The following is a 24,106-nucleotide window of genomic DNA, read 5'->3' as shown; positions in this document are numbered from 1 at the left end:
GTTAGAAGTTTGAGAGCTATGATACAGTATGTGTACTGCACAATTCATCTAATTAATACTAAGGCCTCCTAGCTACATATGTGATATTGGTATTAATTGTAGTGTAGTACTGGCCAGCGGGTTTCCTAAATTGGATTCCTTTATGGTCATTCAGTACTATAAAAATGCAAGCCTAGATAGGACTGTGCTTTGAAAATTAGAAAAATGGCAAATGTTCCTATTTGTTTGATTATAACTGCTTTAGAATCATGTATGGATTATGATCTCAGAGGATAAGTACAGCAGCAGACTTTAAATTTTGAAAAGTGACAAAAATGTAATTGCAGATTAGATGGAAATTTTATCCTATACTTTTCTAGTCAATTTAGCATCTGAACTCATGTGTTACATTGACCAAACCCAGCACCATGTTCTCTTGTAAAAACAGTAAAGTTCCCTTGAAAGATTAAGATGGAGATTGCTTTGATGTGGAATAAGTAGAAGGAAAATGATGTATTATTCTTGGTGTATGGTATATTATTCTTCATACCTTGCTTCTTGCTTTCCCATCACTTTTATTGACTCCTTTGAATCTTCTTTTTTGTGTGTGTGTGTGATAAAAAATTGAATATACCTAGCGAAAGCATGATAAGAAATGCACAGGCCAGGGGTACCTGGGTGGCTCAGTGGGTTAAAACTCTGCCTTTGGCTTAGGTCATGATCTCGGGGTCCTGGGATCAAGCCTCTCATCAGACTCTGCTTAGCGGGGAGCCTGCTTATGATCTCTGGCTGTCAAATAAATAAATAAAATCTTTAAAAAAAAAAATGCACAGGCCAGGTGGGGTAATTATGTCTGTTACATGCACCTGTTTTCACTTGGTACTGTCTGTTGCAGTAACGTGCCTAGTGTCGGGAGCCTAGCAGATCCGGACTATCTGAATACACCACAGATGAACACACCAGTGACGTTGAACAGCGCTGCCCCAGCCAGCAACAGTGGAGCAGGAGTTTTGCCATCTCCAGCAACCCCTCGCTTCTCTGTCCCCACACCACGAACCCCCAGGACCCCAAGAACTCCCAGAGGTGGGGGCACTGCCAGTGGTCAAGGGTCGGTTAAATACGATAGCACCGATCAGGGGTCACCAGCCTCTACCCCCTCTACCACGCGGCCCCTTAACTCTGTGGAGCCTGCCACGATGCAGCCAATTCCTGAAGCCCACAGTCTCTACGTCACCTTGATTCTCTCAGATTCTGTGATGAATATCTTTAAAGACAGAAACTTTGACAGCTGTTGCATCTGTGCCTGCAACATGAACATCAAAGGGGCAGACGTTGGGCTTTACATCCCTGATTCTTCCAACGAGGACCAGTATCGCTGTACCTGTGGGTTTAGTGCGATTATGAATCGCAAACTTGGCTACAATTCAGGACTCTTCCTGGAAGATGAGTTGGATATTTTTGGGAAGAATTCTGATATTGGTCAGGCTGCGGAGAGGCGTTTAATGATGTGTCAGACTACCTTCCTTCCTCAGATGGAGGGAACCAGAAAGTCCCAGGAGCCACCTATAAGCCTTCTCCTCCTCCTCCAGAATCAACATACACAACCTTTTGCTTCACTGAGTTTCCTGGACTACATTTCCTCTAACAGTCGCCAGACTCTTCCCTGTGTAAGCTGGAGTTATGACCGGGTGCAAGCAGATAATAATGATTACTGGACGGAATGCTTTAATGCCTTGGAGCAGGGCCGACAGTATGTGGATAATCCCACTGGTGGAAAAGTGGATGAAGCTCTGGTGAGAAGTGCCACTGTGCACTCTTGGCCTCATAGCAACGGTAGGTTTCCCAGAATACACGTTTGCTTTGAAAATTATCTTGGTATGATGGTAAATTATAAAGGACAGAATTTTAAATTTCATTTCTCTTAAAACACACACACACACACACAAGTGTTTTATACTGAAACACCTTTTGAGGAGACTCATTATTTTGTGAAAACTTCCTCTCCTATTGATTCCTGTGGGCAGTTCACATGGCAAACTGACTGCTACATATCAGCATCATTGCGAGTACACAGACAAGTAGTCGGCACACCTTGTGTATTTAAATCCACCCATTCTTCTAACTCGGTTGTCTCTAATACTTCTCCTGTGGAGCCTTCTACCCATTTACAGAGCATTTTCTCCTTCCTTTGCTTTTCCAGTGTTTTGCATGTCTTGTAACAGTGATTGCACTTGGCTTTGTGCTGTGGTTCCTGAGGCATGTCACTGCCATTATTAAAAGCTCCAGCTGACAAATGTGTGTAATGTTGAGCTCTAAGTGAGCCCTGCAGCTTGCTGTTCCCTTCCCTTATTCATTCACTGTCTATGCTGTGATGCATCCCTGGGGGTAAAGTGACTGAAAGAGACAGGACACCTCTCTGAGGGACTTTCTAATCTATTCTGGAAGATGGACATCAGATTAATCAAATAATTACACAAATTAGCATAGAATTAGAAACTGTTATAAGTGATGAAGGTGTGGGGTGGGAGGGCCTTCCTAGGCTGGGGCTCAGCCTAGAAGAGCAGTAGGTCAGCCTTCTTCTACTCCTTGAGGAAGTAGAAACATTAGATTTCCGTGCCAAGTACAAAATAACTGGCTAAAGAAAGTGGAGAGCAAAGAATTGTGTCCCAGGCAGAAAAAGCAGCAAGGAAGGCCCAGAGTTACGCAGAGCTTGGGGCTTTCAAAGAGCTGAAGGACTCTCTGTCTCAAATAAATAAATATTTTATTTTATTTTATTTTATTTTATTTTATTTTTAATGTGGGATGGTGCCTGGGTGGTTCAGTTGGTTAAGAATCTGACTCTTGATTTTGGCTCAGGATTCAATCTCATGGTCATGAGATTGAGCCCTAAGTTAGGCTCTGCGCCCAGTGGGGAATTTTCTTGAGATTCTCTCCTCTTCCCCACTTTCCCTCCCTGGCTCCTCAACTCCCCACCCCCCTTAAATAAATACATCTTGAAAGAACTGAAGGGAGCTCGGGAGCTGGCTAGATTCCCGAGAGCTGTTTGAGACCTGTTTGGGCTGAGGTCTTTATCCCAAGAGCCCTAACATGATGGGTTCATGAAGAGGCATTGCCCTCTGATTTGTGTAGTAAGAAACAGACAAGCTCCGACTGCAGTGCAGGCTGTGGATTTGGAAATGGCAGGAATGGTGCGAAGATGAGAGGGTTAGTGCAGCGGCTCAAATAAGAAAGAATAACTTGGTTTCTTGTCTTAGCAAAGGAGATGGCAAAGGAGTGGAAACATTCAAGGGATGTTGAGGAAGTGGTTGGACTGCAGGACTTGGTAATGGGTTGGATTTTAGGGGTCTGAGAGAGCGAGATGGTAAGGAAGACACCTGGGCTTGTGACTTGTATACCTGGACAGATGGTGATGTCGTTCAAAGATCAGTGCACTGGAAGAAGCCCAGGTCCGGGGAGAAAGCTCCTAACTTGAGATTGGGAAATCTTAAAGATCTCTTCTGAGATACCCAGGTAGAGATGTCAGGTAGACTCTTGGGACTTCCCAGTCCTGCAGCTCGGGGGAAAGTGAGTAGTTGACTTGTAGATACTCAAGTCCAGGGCACAGAGGAGGAAGAAAGCTCACCAAGGAGGAGGAAACCCAGACCGACAAGAGAGCTTGAGACAGAGCTTCGCTGAACTCTGCAACGTAACCAAGTTTCAAGAAAGAGATGAGTGAGTGGTCAAGAAGCATTAAAGTGTAGCTGAGCTTTTAAGAAGAGGATTAAACATATCTTTTGACCATGGTGAGGAGCTGCTTCTGTAGAGAGGTGGGAACAGGCTGGGCTGGAGTAGTTGCTTACGTGAATGAAACGTGGACCCTGTTCTGAACAACTCTCAGCCTGTAGGGGAAAGGTTACATAAGCTTCTTAAATACAGTTGGAAATCTGGAAGGAGAAAGTTTGTTCAGAGGACAGAGATCAGTGGAGTAGGGGATGAGTAGGCGTTTTCTGAGTAGCCAAATCAAGAGACTTCTCGGAGGTGGAGACTTGTAAGGAAGTATTCAAGGGTTATGCTCATTTCTGTAACCACTTGGGTTTGAGCACAGTGCGTTGTACTTAGCAGGCCTCTAATTAATGTCTGCTGGATGCATTTATCAATTAAATGAATTAAAGAAAGTACAGTCTTTCCCCTAAAGAAATGTGGGTGATTATCTCGGGTGGTTCCTTTTGCCAGATAGTAGTCTTCAGACAGAAAAGCGGTGTGTGGGTGGATCAGTCCTGTCATCTTTGGATATGAAGAAGAGCAGAGTTTTATTGCAGGGGAGGTGTGGGTTCCAAAGTCACAAGCTTAACAGTACCAGACAGATAACGTAAATGAATGATGCTGGAGCCAGATTTGCCAACAGCAGTGCCCTCACTGTGTCTGTCAGTACACACGTTCTTTTCTGTGTGCACACGAGTAGCCACAAAGAATGATGACTGCTTTTGTTTTTCTCTAAGCGGTGGTTCTCTTTGTGTGTCATTCTCCAACTTCTGATAGAGCCATGGGTCCAAGAAGTACTTTTTTCTTTAAGAAAAAAGCAGCCCAGGCTTGAAGATAAAGTCGATCACTGCTTCCTTCTCAGGCAGGCAGCAGAGCTGAGTGAGGAGAGCCATCTGAAGGGAGCGCTGAGCCTTCGCTCCGGCATGCTGCTTGTGCAGGAATGTGGCCTGTGGCTTGCCATGTCTCCCAGTTTTTCCCAAGAGGCTGCAAATTTAGATTAGCAATTTGTTTGGTTTAGGGATACACCTAGAGATGTCTTAAGCATCCTGTGTTTCAGGTTTAGTTGGTAGATAAATCTTAGATTTCCATCTGTGTCCCATTCCCAGTCAGCTAGAAAAGAAAGAGTAAGGAAGGGCCTTTAGGTATGCAGCTGATCACCTCACACATCATTAGCTCTTTCTTCAGATCTTTTTGAGAATTTGATGAGCCTTTATGGACCTTTATCCCTGGTAAATAATATGCATATGTTCATACGTGCACAGTTTTGTATAGAGTCTGAGAGGTTTTCAGGTTCTGTGTTGAGGGCCCCTCCTCAGTAGGATGGACATTTCTTCTGAAACCATGAGTCCCACCTTCCTCTGGGGACAGATGACTTTCAGTCCTGTCGTAGCTTTTGCCATGTTTTCTTATGCCTCTGCCTGCATGAAACATTGTCTTTCTCTCTGTGTACTTCGTATTTTGTGAAAACATTTTACATTAAGAGCATTTTTAACAGTTTTTAAGAGCTTTTAAGTCCCCCCCAACACACACTGATCATACTTTCAAAACATTGCTATTTATAAAAAAAAGTAATAGAATGATTAAGAAACTTTTATAGCTCTCTTTCCCTATGAACAACCTTGGAAACAGGTCTGTATGATTTTAAATTCAGGCCTACCCATCTTTTTATTTCTAAACAATTCTATAGTTAACCTCTTAGATACAGAGTGATCTATTTCTCCTTTTATTATTTCCCATAGTAAATTATAAATTACTTTGTAATAATAAAATAATATCTTTTGACTGGTAAGTCAAGCATTTTAGAATATACTGAAAATAGAATCTACCTCCAGTAATGTCTTTTGTCATGGACTATAACTGAGGTCCAGAAGGATGGCAGGGAAGAAGAGAATGCCAGTCCCCCTGTATAATTTGTTCCTTTTCATTTCCTTTCTCTTGCAGTGCTAGACATCAGCATGCTCTCCTCCCAGGATGTGGTCCGCATGCTGTTGTCGCTGCAGCCCTTTCTCCAAGATGCCATCCAAAAGAAACGCACGGGCAGGACCTGGGAGAACATCCAGCATGTGCAGGGACCGCTAACCTGGCAGCAGTTCCACAAAATGGCAGGACGGGGAACCTATGGTAGAATCTCTTCCCCGTTTCAATTCTTCCAGTTTTAGATACTGTCCAGTCCTAGCTTTACTGACAAAATGGAATCCTCTTCATGACTATTAAGTTTTATAATTTTATAAATTAATCTTTAATCTTTATCTTAATATTTAATCTTTATAATCTTTTCTTCCCTAAAGTCAGTTTGGAGTTAAGTTTTCTCTTAGCATCCTTGGTCGAATCCAGGTCAATGAGGAAAATAATATTTGGAGTATTCATTAGATTCTCCTCATCTTCCTCATCCTCGTTGTATTTTCATCCTGATGACCTTCTGAACTAGTTCTTTCAGCTTCTTCCTAGTCAGGATTTTAAGGCTTAATTTAAAGGAAATGGTATAGTGCTGCTTGGAAAACTAACTTTACCTTTTCTAACCTGCCCTTATTGGACCTATCTAAGTGCGTTCTGACTCATTGATATAAGGTCTTTGTCAGGGGCCATGTAATAAGGGGATTTGAGAGTACTATTGAGAGTGACCCTGTCAACCTACAAGAAATTTCTGATGCCAGAATTAGGACTAATGCAGCAAGAACTTCTGAGTTGTCCAGGTTCTAGGAAATGGACTTTCAAACACCGTCCTAACTGCCTTCTTGTTACAGGTTCAGAAGAGTCTCCTGAACCATTGCCCATTCCCACTCTGCTGGTAGGCTGTGACAAAGACTTCCTCACCATCTCACCATTCTCTTTGCCATTTTGGGAGAGGCTATTGTTGGACCCATATGGGGGCCACCGTGATGTTGCCTATATTGTGGTGTGTCCAGAAAATGAGGCCTTGCTCGAAGGAGCCAAAACTTTCTTCAGGGACTTGAGTGCTGTATATGAGGTGAGAATGATATGAAGATCGTTTTGGGGACATGAGTCCTCAGATTGTTTCCAGCTCTGACTAAATTTTAAAGAACAAGTATCTTCAAGGTAGATCTCAAAGAAAATTTGCGAGTGGTTGGAGGATAAAGGAGAGAATTAAATTGGCAAGGTTTCCTGGGAGTAAATTGCTTTCCCCTCTTGGCTTTACATTTTGTTAGATTTAGAAGACTGCTCTGCCAGCCTTCCCACACTCTTAACAATTCCGTCAGCTGTTCTTTTCTCATGTATGTGCTTGAGTTGAAAAGTGTTGCTTACCAGCGGGTGTTCTGGATGTTCAGAAGATGACCTTTACAGAAAGAAAGCGCATCCCTTCTTGGTGCTGGGTGGGGGGGTCTTGAAAACAGTATGAAAATGTTTAGCTTGGGATTTTTGAGTCAAAAGATAAGTTTAATGAGTCATGTCCCTGTTGTATATTTAGCACTGCATTATTCTTAATACTAGAACTTTGATACAGATTAATAATGTAATAACCATAATAATATAAAAGGTGGTGAATCATTTTATATATTTAGTACATAAATTACTGTTACTTTCGAAAAATTGGAATCATGAGTATCTTTAAGGTTAAGTGCCACATTTTTTCTGCCAAAGTGTATGTACACTAAATTCTTTGTTTATTATACTTCTAATATCTTTATTTTGGGCAAAATTAAATAAAATTAGTACTTATGAAGAACTGTTACAGGCATTTTATAAACATCACAAGAGTGTTTGTTAAAGAAGTTGCCAAGTTGAATTTCTAAAATGTTTCATAACAGAATATTCACTATCTAGAAGTGGATGGGCACACGTGAAATAGTAAACTTACGTGTTGCTACAAAGAAGTGAGGAGATGCTAATGTAAGAGGTAATGACATCAGTTAAGCCCCTAAAGGAACCGTTAGGTACAGTGATTTCTATACAGTGCCTCGCTCATGGATGTGTAATACTATTAAATCACAAGGACCATAACAGAGAAAACTTATCTAAGCAATTTTTTTTAGAGCCCAGTTCTCTTCTCTTGGATGAAACTTTTAACATGACTTATAAAACATATAAAAGCATTGCTGGATCTTTTTAGAGACTAATGACTTTACTAGGATTGCTCATTTGGCGGGAGTGCATACTTTGTTGAGAAGAGTGTGCGTTAGAGAACTTGGTAGGGGCTTGGTAAGCCTTCAGTTATCACCTCTAATAAGGGATAATGTGGGCTCTCCTGTTGGTGAGTAGATAGTTAAGTAGCTTATTTTTTGCAGGTGTATTACATTAATTCTTTGCTGTAAGTACCCATTTAGTGTCCTGGAGATTAATAACAATAGCATTGTGCTTCAAACAACTATTTACTTTGAAAAAGTGATCAGCATATCCACTGCTTCAGTGGCTTCTGCTATTGGTGATCTCCAAATGTCTGTAACAGATGGCCCATAAAATTTTAATGTTATCTTATGGGAAAACATTATGAGTAGGGATTACTTAAGAGGTTTTAGTGGACATATGTCTCAGTCAGCCAAAGTAGGCAGGAATCTGGTTAATTCTTTATTTGACCATTAGCAATCAGGTAGTGCTCAGCAAACTTCCCTTGTGTGGGAGGAATTGGCTGGGGTGAAGAAACATTTATTTTTCTTTAGAGGGTCTAGGCCAGGTTTTGGAGAGACAGATAGCAGTCTCAGCATACATTATAATTACCAGAAAGGACCAGCGTCTAATGTTGGTTTGGTTGTTCGTGTTAATGCTAAAAGAAAAGCAAAATACTTCGATGCGTATGATAAAGAATTCTCCCCGCTAACGACAGGAGTGGTTCCTGTTGTAAGTAATGATCTTGCTTGTGGTATCAGATGTGTAGGCTTGGGCAGCACAAGCCCATCTGCAAAGTGCTAAGAGACGGGATCATGCGCGTGGGAAAGACCGTGGCACAGAAGCTGACTGACGAGCTTGTGAGCGAGTGGTTCAACCAGCCGTGGAGCAGTGAGGAGAATGACAATCATTCCAGACTCAAACTTTATGCGCAAGTTTGCCGCCATCACCTAGGTAAATGGGAATTTATTTGGCCAAGTAGAATCTGAGAAGTAAAATAGCAAATTGTCCCCCTTTGGGAAGCAGCATTATGCTACTTTTGTCTCAGGTAATGTTAGTGTTCCATTACTGTATTTATTTAGGTCTAATTTCTGCGTTCTAGGTCATTAAATGCTAATTTTTATGTGCACACACATTCTTTAAAAGCAATTTAAAGTTGCCTAAAGAAGTCATATCTAATTTACTCCACATTTTGAAAACTTAGCAGCAGGACTTGGTATTAACTGCTTAAATTTAACCGACATTCCCAAGAGGATCTTGGAAGCTTTTAAAGTTCAGTACACAGAGGAGCATGGTGTACCGTGGTGGCTAGAGAATACGTGGCCTCTCAGTTGTCAGTGAAGGCCCAGAGAGTCAGTCTGAAAGGAAAGTGTTATAGGGATTAATTTTCTCTCTCTCTCTCACTTTTTTTTTTTTTTTCTAATCAGCCTCTTCACCAGAATTTATAATAAGTAGCTTCATGTTCATTTCCATGTTTGAAGAATATATAAGCATATATTCAGGTGTGGAGATAGCATTTCGGGTGTCATAATTAGAGTACTGCAGCCTGAAAGCATCATTTTTTAAAAAAGGGGCCATTCTGAATTTCTGATCCAGTTCAGTACTGCAGAACATCACTGATGTCACCTCTCTGCATGTCCTTTTTCAGCACCTTATCTAGCCACTCTGCAGCTCGACAGCAGCCTGTTGATACCACCTAAGTATCAGTCCCCACCAGCAGCAGCACAGGGACAAGCTACACCTGGGAACGCAGGGCCACTAGCTTCAAATTCAGGATCAGCAGCGCCCCCGGCTGGCAGTGCATTCAATCCCACCTCTAACAGCACTTCTGGGAACCCTGCGGCAAGTAGCTCCGCATCTGGTTCCTCTGTGCCACCACCTGTCTCGTCCTCTGCCCCTGCTGCCGTTGTTAACCAGACCAGCACTACCTCTTCTTCAGGGTTCAGTGCTAGTGTTGGAGGGCAGAACCCCAGCACTGGGGCCAGTTCCGCAGACAGAATGCAAGGGAACATGGGCTGTGGTGGAGACACTGAGCCGGGGCAGAGCTCCTCTCAGTCCTCGCAGGATGGACAAGAAAGGTACGTTGTTCATGGACTGACACGAGTGGCTTTGGCTTGGACCCTTACTTGTACTCTTCTGCACCCAGCTGTCCGCCTCAGCCTCGTGAATCTCTCAGTCTAGTGAAGTGCTCTATTTCTCTTCTTCCCACAGGGAAGTGACAACTGTCAGTCTCTTGTTTCAGTGTTAGGAAATCTGAGACTTCTTATAAACTTACTAGTACTGTACTTATTAGCTTCGTTGTAAGTTTTAGTGATGATTCTACTATTATGTGAACAGAATAAGTGGATAATAGTAATAGTAAGCTATTAAACACTAACATTAATAGTATTATAAAATACCTTTTTAGAATATAGCCCCAGGAGAAGGAGGGAGGGGAAAAAGAGATCTCCCACTTAAAGGAGTGTATTGTCATTTCCCACCTGTCTTCCTACGAACTGACTTGGTTTGCCTTCATTTTAGTAATACACATATTGATGTTACATTTAATCTATAATCATTGGTGTGCTCTGGAACTGGTGTATTTTGTGTGACTTATGTTTATTCTGTGCATCTCATAAGTGGCTCTTTCTGCAGCGTCACAGAACGAGAGAGAATAGGAATTCCCACTGAGCCTGACTCCGCAGACAGCCAGGCCTATCCTCCAGCTGTTGTCATTTACATGGTGGACCCCTTCACTTACACTGCAGATGAAGACTCTACTTCCGGAAACTTTTGGCTGTTGAGTTTGATGCGCTGCTACACAGAGATGCTGGATAATTTACCTGAGCATATGAGAAATTCTTTCATTCTCCAGGTGACTATTTGCGGCTTTATTTTTCGCTTTCATTGTTGTTTTTGCAAAATACAAGTTCATGATTTTTTTTTTTAACTGGAAGTACATGAAAGCTATAAAGGAAAAGGTACTCAAAATTCTACTTTTAGATTAAGCCACCATTGCATAACATTTTGGTGTATTTCTCGCCTTTTTTGTGTATGTTTGTTTATAGAGTTGGAATCATACTTCTAGTATAATTTTTAGTCTTTAATACTTAACATTATTCATGAATACTTTGCCGTGTTTAAAATTCTTACAAGCAGCATTTCTAATGAGTGCATGTTCTCCAGATGTAATCATTATTGTACACTTAGATATTTGTTTCTAAATTTTGCTATTATACATATAGCTGTAATAAACATCTTTATAATCTCTTTTTCATACTTCAGGTAATTTCTTAAAGCGTATTCTTAGATATAGTACTGACAAATAATGCTGGATTCCTTTCCAGAAAAGTTACGCTTATTTACATTCCCTTCACAGAGCAGTCAGTGAGCGTGCCTCTTCCACTACCGCCTGGCTGGCTTTATAGTACAATAATTTTACAAGATTTTGGTAATAGTGATAAATGATACCTTGGGTGTTTGGGTTTGTTTTACTGTCACTTTCACTAGAGCCATCTTACAGAATTAAAATATTGAATTAAAGAGTTACCAGAGTATGTTATTGATTGTTTTTCGTTGTGAAGTTTGTGTCTCACATCCTCAGATAGTAATTCCTCAGTTACTGCACGCTCTGTGTGTACATGTGATTAAAAAGAGAACTACATTAAAAAGCAAGTTTTAAAAATTTTGGAGCATGGCAATAGTAAATTAACAATTTATCCCTAAAAAAGGAAGAGGGTAATTTCTAAGTGACTGTAATGTGGCCAACAGATGACCCCTCTTCTTCAATTGTTGGTGTATCTTTGTAATAGAGGATTTTATGTCATCTAAGGAGTTAAGATTGAGTTGCATTATGTACATAACATATATGTATATAATATATGTTTATACACATATGTATGTAATACTTGATTTGATTTTAAGTAGTCGCTACATCCCATGTGCAGCCCGAACTCACAACCCCGAGATCAAGGTTTGCATGCTCCACTGACAGAGCCAGCCAGGTGCCCCTTATATATTTTAAAACTTAAACTCCCTGCCCTCTTTGCAAAGAATTCATGCCATTTCATTTTCCAAGCGCATTCTAGTTTTATTTGTATTTGTGTGTGTAGATTGTGCCTTGCCAGTACATGCTGCAGACAATGAAGGACGAACAAGTTTTCTACATTCAATACTTGAAGTCCATGGCATTTTCAGTGTACTGCCAGTGCCGGCGACCTCTGCCCACACAGATCCACATTAAGTCCCTCACAGGATTCGGGCCCGCCGCCAGCATTGAGATGACCCTCAAGAACCCAGAGGTAGGTAGTAGCACAGCAGAAATTTCTAAAAGAGTGCTTTTATACTAGGGATACAAGCCAGGAGAGTTGGCTGCTGGGTGTATCTTCAGCCTTTGTTAAGAGTGGGAGGTTTCTCTGATGCTTAATTTAAAATAGAGGAGGTACTTCTCTAAACTTGTAAAAATTTTTGAGAAAGGAGACAAGCAAACTCTTGGTGTTTTTTTGATGTAGGATCTAAGGCGGCAATATACTCATCACTCTTACCTTACTAATGTTTGACTTTCCTATGTTTATTTCTCTATTTTTTGAAGCTGATCTGTTATTAAATCACTGGCTTTCTCCCTTCCCTAGCTCTTGTCCCTCCTGGTACAGCAGTTGTGCATGCGTTCATTCTGCAGGGGCTTCTAATTTTCCAAAGCATGTGTTTACAGGGGCTTGCTTTCTTTTCCCTTATCTCGGTGCTTCTGATATATAAATGAGTACTTTCTTAAACCTACTTCCCACAGATATGTATATCTAGGGGAATTTTAAAACACCAAACAAAAGATGTATACTTTTTTTATTTTACGAATGACTTTATCCTGAAGATAGATGAACAGGGCAATGTTTAGAATTTTCAAAGCCTTCAAAAATCAGTTCCCACAACTTTTATTGCATGAAAGATCACCTGTTAATAAAAGCCAGCAAACACCTCTTCATATTAAAGGAGCTTAAAAACACCAATACCTGCTGATTTTAGTTGGTAATGTAAGTTTTTCTGGAAAACTCAGTGAAATGCTTATCTCTTATATAAATAAAAACTTAGAAGTGGGGGGTGCACCTGGGTGGCTCAGTGGGTTAAAGCCTCTGCCTTCAGTTCAGGTCATGATCCCAGGATGCTGGGATCAAGCCCCTGCGTCAGGTTCTCTGCTCAGCAGGGAGCCTGCTCCCCCTGCCTCCACCGCCTGCCTCTCTGCCTCCTTGTGATCTCTGTCAAATAAATAAAATCTTTAAAAAAAAAAAAAAACAAAAACAAAAACTTAGAAGTGGGGGAAAAAAATGAGGCATGTAGTTAATACCACATTTGTTGTCACTTGATCCAGAAGAAAATGCTTAGCCCGCAACCCACATTCATTCTGCAGTTATTTACAATTTCTATCTTTGGCAGTTTAGGTTGGTTTATTCTTTTGAGTTTTAATTTTTCACTTTTGTGAGCAGTTCATCTGTTTTCTCTGTTAGCTTTTTTTCTAGAATTAAAAAAAAATTATTTCTACTGTTTTTTTCTTTTGTCTCCAGAAATTGAGTTACTGCCTTTTCTTTATAAACTTAGAACCTTTTAGTTCTTTACCTCATGTAGTTATTCTGTAGTTCAGATGGCAGTCATTCCTTATGCTTTGGTAAGAAGTTGCCGTATTTTCAAATGATAACTGATAGTGTTCTGCATTTTCATAGAGGGGAGTGAAGGCTGACTACCTGTATTAAGATGTCCTGCGGCATTACCTACAAGTTTTAAAGTTTATAACGTACTGGCAGAACACTATCAGTAGCCCACGAGATAAATAGATGACTCTAGATGAAAATAGATGGCAAAAATAAGCCTTTTTTTCCCTTTTGCTTTGTAACAGGAAGAGAAAGAAATCATTTGACATTATTAAAAACAAAATCAAAGGTTACATGTATTTCCCGAGGTTTATAAGTTTTTATGGGTATTATGGTAATGGCTAATTGCTGAATGCTTCCACTCCCTCAGTCTGCAGCTAAGCAGGGCACTTTCATTCAGTAAATACAGCCAAGTGTCTGCTGTGTGCCAGGCCCTATGTTAGGTGCTGAGGACTCAGTGGTGAGCACGGCCTCTGGGCCTCTGCACCTGGGAATTCCGAATCTCTACTGCGGCATAGCCTTATGCAAGCACACTTTACATGAGAAGGAATGGGTTTCAGTATTTACCATGCAAGTATTAGAAGAAATCCTATTGTTGGTGTCACTTCTTCTGTTTTTCATAGAATATCCAGTATCTGAAAAATATTTGGGGAGTAATATTTTACTTTGGGATTTATCACAGGCTGTCTGCTGCATCTAAGACATTTGGCATTTAACCTTCTCCTTTTCGCTAGACTTTTCAGGCGCTCTCACCTGACTGTTCTGTTTTGTTTGAAAGGTTTATTGAGACATAATTCGCATGTTATAACACTCACCCTTTTAAAAATTGCATAGTCTGGTGGTTTTTAGTTTGTTCACAGAATTGTACAGCTATCACTGCTGTCTCATTTTAAAGAATTTTATTTGTTCATTTGACAGAGAGAGATCAGAAGTAGGCAGAGAGGCAGGCAGAGAGAGAGAAGGGGTGGGGAAGCAGGCTCCCTGCTGAGCAGAGAGCCCAATGCGGGACTCGATCCCAGGACCCTGAGATCATGAGCTGAAGGCAGAGGCTTAACCCACTGAGCCATCCAGGCGTCCCTGCCGTCTCATTTTAGAACATTTTGCCAACCTGGAAAGAAACGCCATACCTAGTAGCTCATTTCCCCTCCCCCAGCCCTTGATGGCCACCAGTCTCTTTTCTGTCTCTATGGAGTTGCGAGTTTTGGGCACTTCATATAAATGGATCATACAATATGTAATCTTTTATGTCTGGTGTCTCATTTAGCATGTTTTCAAGGTACATTCATGTCATAGCATGTATAGTATTTTATTTCTTTTTGTGGTTAAATGATATTCCATTGTATGGATATATACCACATTTTGTTTACTCTAGTGGATGGCCATTTGAGTCTTTCCACTTTTTAGCTTTTGTCTGTTTTGAACATTTGTGCACAAGTGTTTCTGTTGAAAATGTTTTCCGTTCTCTTGGTAAATACCTAGGAGTAGACTTTCAGGTGTAGGGAGAATGAATGGATCGATGATAAGGTTGGCTTTGAAACTTTGAGCACATTGTTTAATATCTCTAGGCCTGTGTTTTGTGTCCCTAAAATGAAGGAATTGCATTAGACTCTTTCTCAGGTCTTTATTTTAGCTTTAAAATTCTGTAATTCCATTATTACTATTTTTTATGCCATAAATACGTATATGCCATATGGATGGATGGATGGATGGATGAACATGTATTCATTCAGGGGTCAGCAGCTGTTACTGTGGTGTTACTGTGGGCTCAGGTTAGCCTGCTACAGCCTGTGTTGGTATGACATGGATAAGAATGATTGTTCCATTTTTAAAAAGAGAAGAATATTCAGAAGAAGAGATACCCATAAAGCCTAAAATATTTGCTGTTTGGAAGTGTGCTGACCCCAATATCATTAAATATTGAAATGTGTATAATTGTAAAAAAATGGTACAGAGTTGGTTTAAAATGTTTCTTACTGATAACAGCTAATGCTTTGATTTCTTAACTCACACACACACACTCTCTCTCTCTCTCTCTTTCTCACTCACTCTGAAGTATAATCTACATGCTGAAAAGTACCCAGTAATAAGTATACCATTTGATGAATTTCTGCTAAATACATCACATAACAAGCACAAGAAACAAAAATTGAAAAGCATCGAGAAATGTCTTTCACATCCCTTCTAGTCATTCTATTGATAATCAGTGTTTTGACTTAACAACAACATATCTTACCTGTTTTTGACTTTAATTTAAATTGAGTCATATAATTGGTATTTTCTGTGTCTGGCTTCTTTTACCCAGTGTCTAGATTCATCTGTCCTGTTACATGGAGTGGTAGTTTTACCTGTCTTTGCTCTTTAATATTCTGACTATATAGCTATAACACAGTTTATCTTCCATTTTACTGGTGATGGGCATTTAGGTTATTTTTAATTTGGAGCTGTTAGGATTAAAACTGTTATAGACTGTCTTACACCTGTCCTTTGGTAAACATAGATGTTCGCTGGATTGGGTCAAGGTATGTGTGAGTTTGTCTTTAGCAGAGATTGTCACTTTTCCAAAGAGATTACATCACCAGCGGTGTCTGAAAGTTCTAGGTACCCCACATTCTCACTGATACTCAGTGTTTTCTTTTTTAATTTGACATTCTGGTGGGTAGTAGTAGTGTCTCATTGTGGTTTTAATTTCTGCCTTCCTGATGACTAATGAAGTGGGGCCAGTTTACTTTCCAAAATAGTAATTTCCTTTTAATAAGGAAACATTGGCTTGATTGGGGTTCCCTAGCTGATGTCCTTTAAACAGTTCCTATTTAGGTATGTAATACTTTTGGGGGGCAGTCTGTTGTCATTACTCCCCATTGGTTTTAAGTGCTCTTGGGTGTTTTGTTGTAAACATTGAGTTGGGTGGCTTTGTCTTGATACCGGCTTTTATTTTGATTTCAGCGACCCAGCCCAATCCAGCTTTATTCCCCTCCTTTTATATTGGCCCCAATCAAAGACAAGCAGACGGAGCTAGGAGAGACATTTGGAGAGGCGAGCCAGAAATACAACGTGCTCTTTGTGGGCTACTGTCTGTCTCATGACCAGCGCTGGCTTTTGGCTTCCTGCACTGACCTCCATGGGGAATTATTAGAAACTTGTATTGTAAATATTGCTTTACCAAACAGGTGAGGAGTCTCAGTGTTTATGCTGTGTATAAACTGATGCTCTGCCTTTCCTCAGATACGAGTCATTCTGATTTTCCTGTCTAAATGCAGTGGGTGCTTTCTGGGTGGGTTCTTTGGAAGTTTTATGGGTTTTCCCTTGCTAAGTGATCGCTTTGACTTGACTAATTTGGAGACCCCTTCCTCAATTCTTTCTTTTTTAGATCACGGAGGAGTAAAGTATCTGCACGTAAAATTGGACTACAGAAGTTATGGGAGTGGTGCATAGGTATTGTCCAAATGACATCTCTACCCTGGAGAGTTGTAATTGGCCGACTTGGGCGGCTTGGCCATGGGGAGCTTAAAGGTGAGAGATTCCTGAAGCAGTCAGTACAGGAAACAAAGGAAGAGTGTTAAGCTAATGTCCCTAACTGAGCTGAGGGAGAAAATTATAAAGTTGATAGTAAGAGTAAAGTGGATTTGTATTTTCTGATTCTTTTAAATGTAGTTTTAAGTGCAGTTTTTCAACTTTTCATTATCAACAAAACCATTTACCAAAGAAAATCTTAACTACTGAACCCCAATATAAAAGATACGAAAAAGAATGTTTTATTAATATTAAAGTGATAGTAAATTAGGACTTCTGACGTTTATTTATGTACTGAGTCAGTGAGATCAAATCAGTTTTAACACGAAACTTGAAATGGGAGATTGTGGATGATGGTAGAAGTCATATGTAAGAATAGACTTCTGTTTCTTTTATTTCTTTTTGGTGATTGATGGCAATACAGTTTGTATTTATTTTGTATTGGTGGCATAAGAGCAAATTGATCTTGACTTACAAGGACAAATAGTTGCAAGTTGGAGTGGTCTTTTTTCACATTGCCACTGTCTCATAGACTTCAGTCTGGACACCTAACAGAATAGACTTTTTAGGTTGAATCCCCACATATACCTACCAGCTGCTAATAGTTCCCATCATAAATATAACAGTCAGTTACAAAGCAGTAAAAATAACTAACAGCACAACTGACCACTGGCAGCGGTGTTGCCTGGCTTTGAGCCAAGCTCATTTGCTGTCTTACTATATCTACTTTATGTGAGCAGTATGAATAGTTCTAGATTATTTTTAAAGCCTTATTAATTAATGATACATTTATAAAAAGTTCAGTGTATACATACAGATGGGAGAAATTTTTTTTGTTCCCCTTAAGGTCTACACAAAAGCAAATCATATGTCACAAATTAGCCTGGTGGTTTTGTGTATTCACCTATATTAGAGCAGAGTCCGCAAACTTTCTATGTAAAGGGCCAGGTAGTAAATATTTTCAACTCTGCTGGCCAGCTTGTCACTGTTGCAGCCTCTCAACTCTGCCATTGTAAAGTCAGAGCAGCCACAAACAACACCTAAGTGAATGGATTTTGCTTTGTTCCAATAAAACTTTGTTTACAAAAACAAGTGCTGAGCAGGATTTGGCCCGTAAGCTATAGTTTGTGGAGCCCTTGTATTAGAGTTCACATATTATTTCTTTGCATGCAATTTATATCAGATATTTATGAAATCTCTGAAATAAGACCCTGATACAGATACAACCTGCATTGTAGCAAGTGCTCAAGTAGGCTAAGTATTAGGGTTGAAAAGCAGTTTATACATATATTATATTACATGAAAATAAGTATAAGTGTTTTCTTAGGAATCTATTGTGTGTAAAATTTTTTTTACTAGTTACACTATAGGCCAATAGAAAATATTACCCTTGTCTTTTGTAAGTATAATATTCTTTAAAAATGAATCTTCTTTCGGGAGCCTGGAGGTCTGATACATTCAAGAAGAGCCTAGTGTACAGGAGATCAGTTTACCAATCTATATTTCATTTTTTGGGGACCTGAGGTCTGCACCACATTGCATTTCTGTGGGATAGTATTGTATGTGAGCCTACAGAGTTCAGAGTCAACTGTGTGAATTTTTATTTTTTTAGCACCAGAGTATTTGTAGTAAAATTCATATACTGCCTTTTCTTTCTCACTTGGTTTTAAAAACTCATGCCTGTTTGATTTTTCTGTGGCTTTTAAAAATACATTGTTCATGTCTTTTATTTCAGCCACTTCAGCGTAATTTTCTTTAGGAATATGAAATAAGGAACAGTTGTTCCTTTCACCTCTTTAAAGGGAGCACAGTGTGTTTGATAAAACTATGTAAAAGTGGAAACCCGTGGTGGAGTAGCTTTTCCTCACTGGGACAGTGGGGCGGGACCTGGACAGCATGTGCTGCTGTAGGAGCCTGGCATGCTCCATGTGTGGTGGGGGTCAAAGAGAAGACTAGTGCTTTTCCATTCCCAGAGTAACTTAACCCTCTACAGTTCTCTGAGGACACATAGTGCCTTTGTGTTAAGGCAATAAGCAAATATTAGAGAATTCGTGCCAGCGTTTTAATCTGAACGACTTGTGTGATGTCTCTTGGAGCACTTCACTCACACCCATTGTTATCAGCTCTCTTGGGCCTTCTTAGAAGGGTTCCCCTTTTTTCTATACTGCTTGCCGTTCATGGAAACAGCCAGTCTACAGCAGTAAACATACCTGAGGTTTGCCTCCAACTAGCCATTCTTCTAAGGAAAAGTGCTGAGGAGGGGCAGGGGGAAGTGGAGGGTTGATGGGTGGGGTGGAGGGGAGTGCAAGAACCAGAACTGGAGAAGGAAGGGGAGAGGAAAGGATAGAACAAGTTGGCCTCATCACGAAAAAGCATCTGAAGCACCTAAATCTATGTGGGTTTGTGCCGGACTCTTCCAGCTCATTTCAGACATGATTTCAGTCTACAGAATAGTAGGCCTTTGTTCCTTTGTTAATGAAGTGTAAGAAAGGTCAAATAACGTTTTCTTTATAGTAAGGAGGGGAACCTGTACAAAGCCTTATTCCCTTTAGGGCCAATCCTGGAAATTCAATTACCAGGCAAATCTGTTAAAACATTTAAGCTTCCTATCAGTGAATTTCTAAAGACTGAGTATGACCGTGATATTTGATTTCAGATTGGAGTATCCTCCTTGGAGAATGTTCACTACAGACAATCAGTAAACGGCTCAAGGACGTGTGCCGGATGTGTGGGATCTCTGCCGCAGACTCTCCTTCAATCCTTAGTGCCTGCCTGGTTGCCATGGAGCCCCAGGGGTCCTTCGTAGTGATGCCAGGTGAATCTCTTCTTGTCAGTTTCAGTAATTAGGTATCACATCAGTTCAGCTCACTCAAACTTAAGTCTACAGATAAGTGTGGAATAGATCTTCATTATCTTTGTGAGAGAAGATTGTATTTAGGGTTCAAAAATGGAAGTTTGGTCTCTTCCAAAGGCAGGGGTTTGTGATTTTTTTTGTCTTTGTTGATCATCATTTGGAAGAGAGGCTAAGACTGAGAGCTCTTAGAGTCATGGCCAGTTACTGTGGCTTGACCATGATTGTTGCTGGTGTATGAGGATCACCCTCCAGAAGGGAACACTACCGTCATGATACATATTTGAATATCCTTTTGAAGACAAATACTTGACAATGTCTGAGCAGCCTCATGAGGATATTTGAGTCTTTCTGATGTGGTTGAGGATGAATGGTGAGACAAGTAGAAAGGTGAAGTGATTAATGCTATATCTGGCCCAGAGTAAGTGCATAGTAAATGGGAGTGCCAGTGTGTGGATAGGCAAAAGATTGTGGCCATAGAATTTTAAAAAATTAGCAACTAAGCTATTTGATAATTTTATAACTAAGCAATTTTCTATCTAATTTTCTACCTTTTTCAGTCTGCTCTTATTCTCTGGATATGCCTCTGATCAAATGGGACATCCTGTCCACTTACTCCCTATAAAAACCAGTAGCGTTTTATGAGAATGAGCTTATTTGTCATCAGTCCAGTGAGAAGCAGGTGTCCTCTGTTGGCCTCATTAGACCCTAGGTTCATTGTTGCCTGCGCCACTTGGGCATATTTCATAACTTCTTTGTTCTCTGTCCTCCATATGATATGTGGATATAATCGTGCCTCAAGGTAGCTGTGAAGACGGAATGACATGACATCGGTGAATACAGAGCTTAGCACAGAATCTGGCCTGTAGTAAGCACTCAATAAATGCTAGTTATCATAATTATTAGTTGAATGGTACCATTTCTACAGAATTGTATCATTTAGGAGAACAGTCCTTTATAAATTGTGAGCAATCACAGGAAGAAAGTGTGAGGTTTGTTTTTAGAAATGCTTCTTACATAAGTAATTAAAACTTATTTAGTGGGCACAGTCCAGTTTTATCTTAACCTTCCCCATAGAACATGAGGCTTGGGTTATCATAACTGTATGCTCTGAGTCTGTTTTGTTTTGTTTTTTTTTAAAGATATTTACACACTTAGGTGGAACTGTAAATGTGTGTCCATCTTAGCAGTTGTGTCAGACTCCTGTCTCTCTAGCTCAGGTCCTCCTAAAACTTGATTTCTGGAGTTGTTTACTGATGCACAAAAGGAACTGATGGTTTTTCTTTCTTTCCTTTTTTTTTTTTTCTTTCTTTCCTTTTAAAAATTTTTTTTTATTTTAAAGATGCCGTCACGATGGGCTCTGTTTTTGGCCGAAGTACCGCTCTGAACATGCAGTCATCTCAGCTGAACACCCCTCAAGATGCTTCCTGTACACACATCTTGGTGTTCCCAACATCATCAACCATCCAGGTGGCTCCAGCCAACTATCCCAATGAAGATGGGTTTAGCCCCAATAATGGTGAGTGTGGAAGGCCATGGAAGCATAGAGCTCAGATTCTCCAGCAACATGCAGAGCTGAAGCATGGAGTCAGTGGGCTGCTGCATGTGTTCCAAAAAAAAAAAAAAAAAACCTAAAAAAAACACAAAGAGGGGATTGAAGGTTGGAGAATCTATTTGGATTTGAGGATTCATGTACAACTATTACCAGGACCAAAAAAGTATTTTCCTCTCCTGTGTAATTAGTTTTTCCCCAAAGGCAAAAATACCAGGTTGGTCGTGCCTGGCCACTTTTACAGTAAACACTGATCTGATTTGAGAAGTCTGCAGATTCCCAGACAGTGTGAAATAGTTCCTGTCTTTAGCTAATCATTGGGAATTTAATTTGCTCCAAAACAACTCCTTATTTGATTATTCTTAATAGATTTCTTTGGTTTGATTATCTATTAAGGCATTTGTTAAGTAGTGATTACTTATAAACTAAAATGCCCAGTATTATGTAGCCATTTGCATTGTTTTCTGGAGATTTTTTTAATAGCTGCCCACATTTACTCCTGTTTAGGGCAGGTGGTTAAAAGGATACCAAAATTTATACATAGTGTGATCATAATGGAATACAACATGAGAAAAAAAACCATAGCAAAAACATTCACAGTACTTGGATTCTGGGTGATAGTTTTCCCTTTTTATACTTCTCTTTCCAAATTTTCTGCTGTGTGTGTACCTTACTTTTATAATGTAGGAGAGGATTTCTTAATGAAAACATCATGCTTTGATCTGCTTTTGGGATAGGCCTCCAGTTTCAGGGCAGTTCACACCTATTAATATGTATTAATTCAGCCTCCAGTGTTTTAGATGCTAATTGGATACGTAGATGGAGTCTGCTGTTTTCTTAGATGGTGTCAGTTTTAACTTTGTTTAATAATTAAATCGCTTCCTTAGCTGTTTTGCCATAACTTATTATGTGTCTTTGGAAGCTACACAGAGTGTGGGGTTTTGTTTTATGTTCTTTATTTCTCCAGTCTCTTAATACTTCACATTAGAAGATCATTGAAGAGAATACAAAATGCAAAAATAATTCTCAGCATCTTGCATCCAGTAGACAACACATTAATAAGTCTTACCAAGTTGTTAATAGTGTGTGCTTGTAACAGTCCTGGGCCAACAAAACTGAATATTGTTTTAATTGTGGATATGGATTATTTTTTAAATTTCTGTGATTTTCCTCCCTCCTTTCTAGATGACATGTTTGTTGACCTTCCATTCCCAGATGATATGGACAATGATATTGGCATTTTAATGACTGGGAACCTCCATTCCTCTCCCAACTCCTCCCCAGTTCCTTCCCCAGGCTCTCCTTCTGGAATTGGTGTAGGCTCTCACTTCCAGCACAGTCGGGTAAGGATGATTTAAAGTAGGTTGTTTAAAACAGCCTCAGCCTTCAAGGAAAATGATCTTCCAGAGGGTGATTGTCTCTTTACTTCATGCACCTTTCTTCTTGATGGTCTTGGTCCTTGGTACAAGAGAAATCACTGTGGAAAAGTGACCCTGCAGTTGTTCTGTTTTGATTGAAGGCAGGAATTAGAATGAAATGGATCATTATTCCTGAAAATGTTCCTGATGAATATGTTTTATCAGAAGAATAGCCCTATTACAGCAGGGAGGCTTGCTTTTTTTTCTTTTTGCCATGACTGTTTTCTTAGCAAAAATTAGGTCTGGTTGCTTGCTGCTTTCCAGTTATTTATTTATTTATTTGTTTGTTTGTTTGTTTTTGCCAAAATAGTGACTTTTCAGGGCTAGTTTGACAGGCCTGCTTATTTAACATGTAAAGTGACTGTCTTAATTGAAGAACACATTGTTGATGATTGATTTTTCTGATTATTCTGAAACGAGTTTTACTCTTGTTTAATATCATGGTGCCTTATTTGTATATAGTTCCAGTCTTTTCCTTTAGCCGGGTTTCGAAATGGCAAGGGCCCATGAAAGGTTGATTTTGTAGATGTGTCCAGGCTCATGCCCCAGTATTAAGGAAAAACATCAAAGCCGACAACTAGTTTTCATCTTTAAATATCCCAGGGATGTTGGAGGTGGATTAACAGGATCGAAGAATAAAAGGTTCTGCTGTAGCTTGTGTTAACTTTGTTTAAAAGCTAGATGATTCATGCCTTATCACTCTTTTGTACATTTTATTTAAAATATTGTGAGATTGATGGTTTAAGACATAGAAAAATGGCTCTGTCTACTATGTTAAGCTCGGCAAGCATAAACAACTCTTCTCACACTCATTTAAAGACAGAGTTGTAGTAAGAGGACTTAGGTTTCTGTCCGTGGGACTTTCGATGCCAGCCTGGAGTTCATTGAGGGACAGTCAAAAGAAAGAAGATTTAGAATATTAGTCATAGAGCATATAAAACCAGGAAAGAGTGACTCAGTAGGCTTACCCTCATGTAACTGCCTGTCCTCCAGTCCTCCTTTCTAGAAGGAAGAGTTTTTTAAATGTCTTTATTTCCTCCATAATCATTTGTCAGTTAATGACAGTTTATAGGTTCTTTGGAGATTGTTCTGATAGGAACCAAGATTTCAGATTTTATGTCAGATAGTTTTAATTTAGGATTAATCTGAATTCTAGAGGCAAATAGCATAGCAACTAAGAACACATGCCCTGGAGTTTGATAGATGTAGCTGTGAGTTATAGCTGCATCGCTTCTAGCATGGTGACCTTGATCAAGCTTTCTTGGCCTTTCTTAGCCTCATTTACCTTATCTGAGAAATGGAAATTATAACAACCACCTTTCAGTGCCCTTGATTGCACTTTAGCTTATCCAGGAACAAAGAATTGGTCTTTGAA

The 24,106-nt window shown here is 39.8% G+C and overlaps 1 protein-coding gene across 2 annotated transcripts in view; it reads left to right on the top strand.

Annotated features, from left to right (window-relative positions):
- The window catches only part of MED13L (mediator complex subunit 13L), a 286,581-nt gene that overhangs the window by 250,541 nt on the left and 11,934 nt on the right, over nucleotides 1–24,106 (top strand). For both annotated transcript variants that reach the window (XM_004753301.2, XM_004753300.2), the window contains exons 17-28: nucleotides 875–1,812; nucleotides 5,662–5,841; nucleotides 6,465–6,688; nucleotides 8,544–8,736; nucleotides 9,431–9,860; nucleotides 10,417–10,636; nucleotides 11,874–12,062; nucleotides 16,344–16,567; nucleotides 16,768–16,910; nucleotides 19,567–19,725; nucleotides 21,104–21,280; nucleotides 22,499–22,656. In XM_004753301.2, the coding sequence (XP_004753358.1) occupies nucleotides 875–1,812; nucleotides 5,662–5,841; nucleotides 6,465–6,688; nucleotides 8,544–8,736; nucleotides 9,431–9,860; nucleotides 10,417–10,636; nucleotides 11,874–12,062; nucleotides 16,344–16,567; nucleotides 16,768–16,910; nucleotides 19,567–19,725; nucleotides 21,104–21,280; nucleotides 22,499–22,656 (3,235 nt within the window). The remainder of the gene's footprint in view (nucleotides 1–874; nucleotides 1,813–5,661; nucleotides 5,842–6,464; nucleotides 6,689–8,543; nucleotides 8,737–9,430; nucleotides 9,861–10,416; nucleotides 10,637–11,873; nucleotides 12,063–16,343; nucleotides 16,568–16,767; nucleotides 16,911–19,566; nucleotides 19,726–21,103; nucleotides 21,281–22,498; nucleotides 22,657–24,106) is intronic.

This window comes from Mustela putorius, unplaced genomic scaffold (assembly GCF_011764305.1).
Source record: "Mustela putorius furo isolate JIRA1106 unplaced genomic scaffold, ASM1176430v1.1 tig00537248_pilon_pilon_pilon, whole genome shotgun sequence".
Taxonomy (NCBI): Eukaryota; Metazoa; Chordata; class Mammalia; order Carnivora; family Mustelidae; genus Mustela; species Mustela putorius.
Note: the sequence above shows the minus strand (reverse complement) of the source record. Positions and strands in the feature narration are given on the sequence as shown.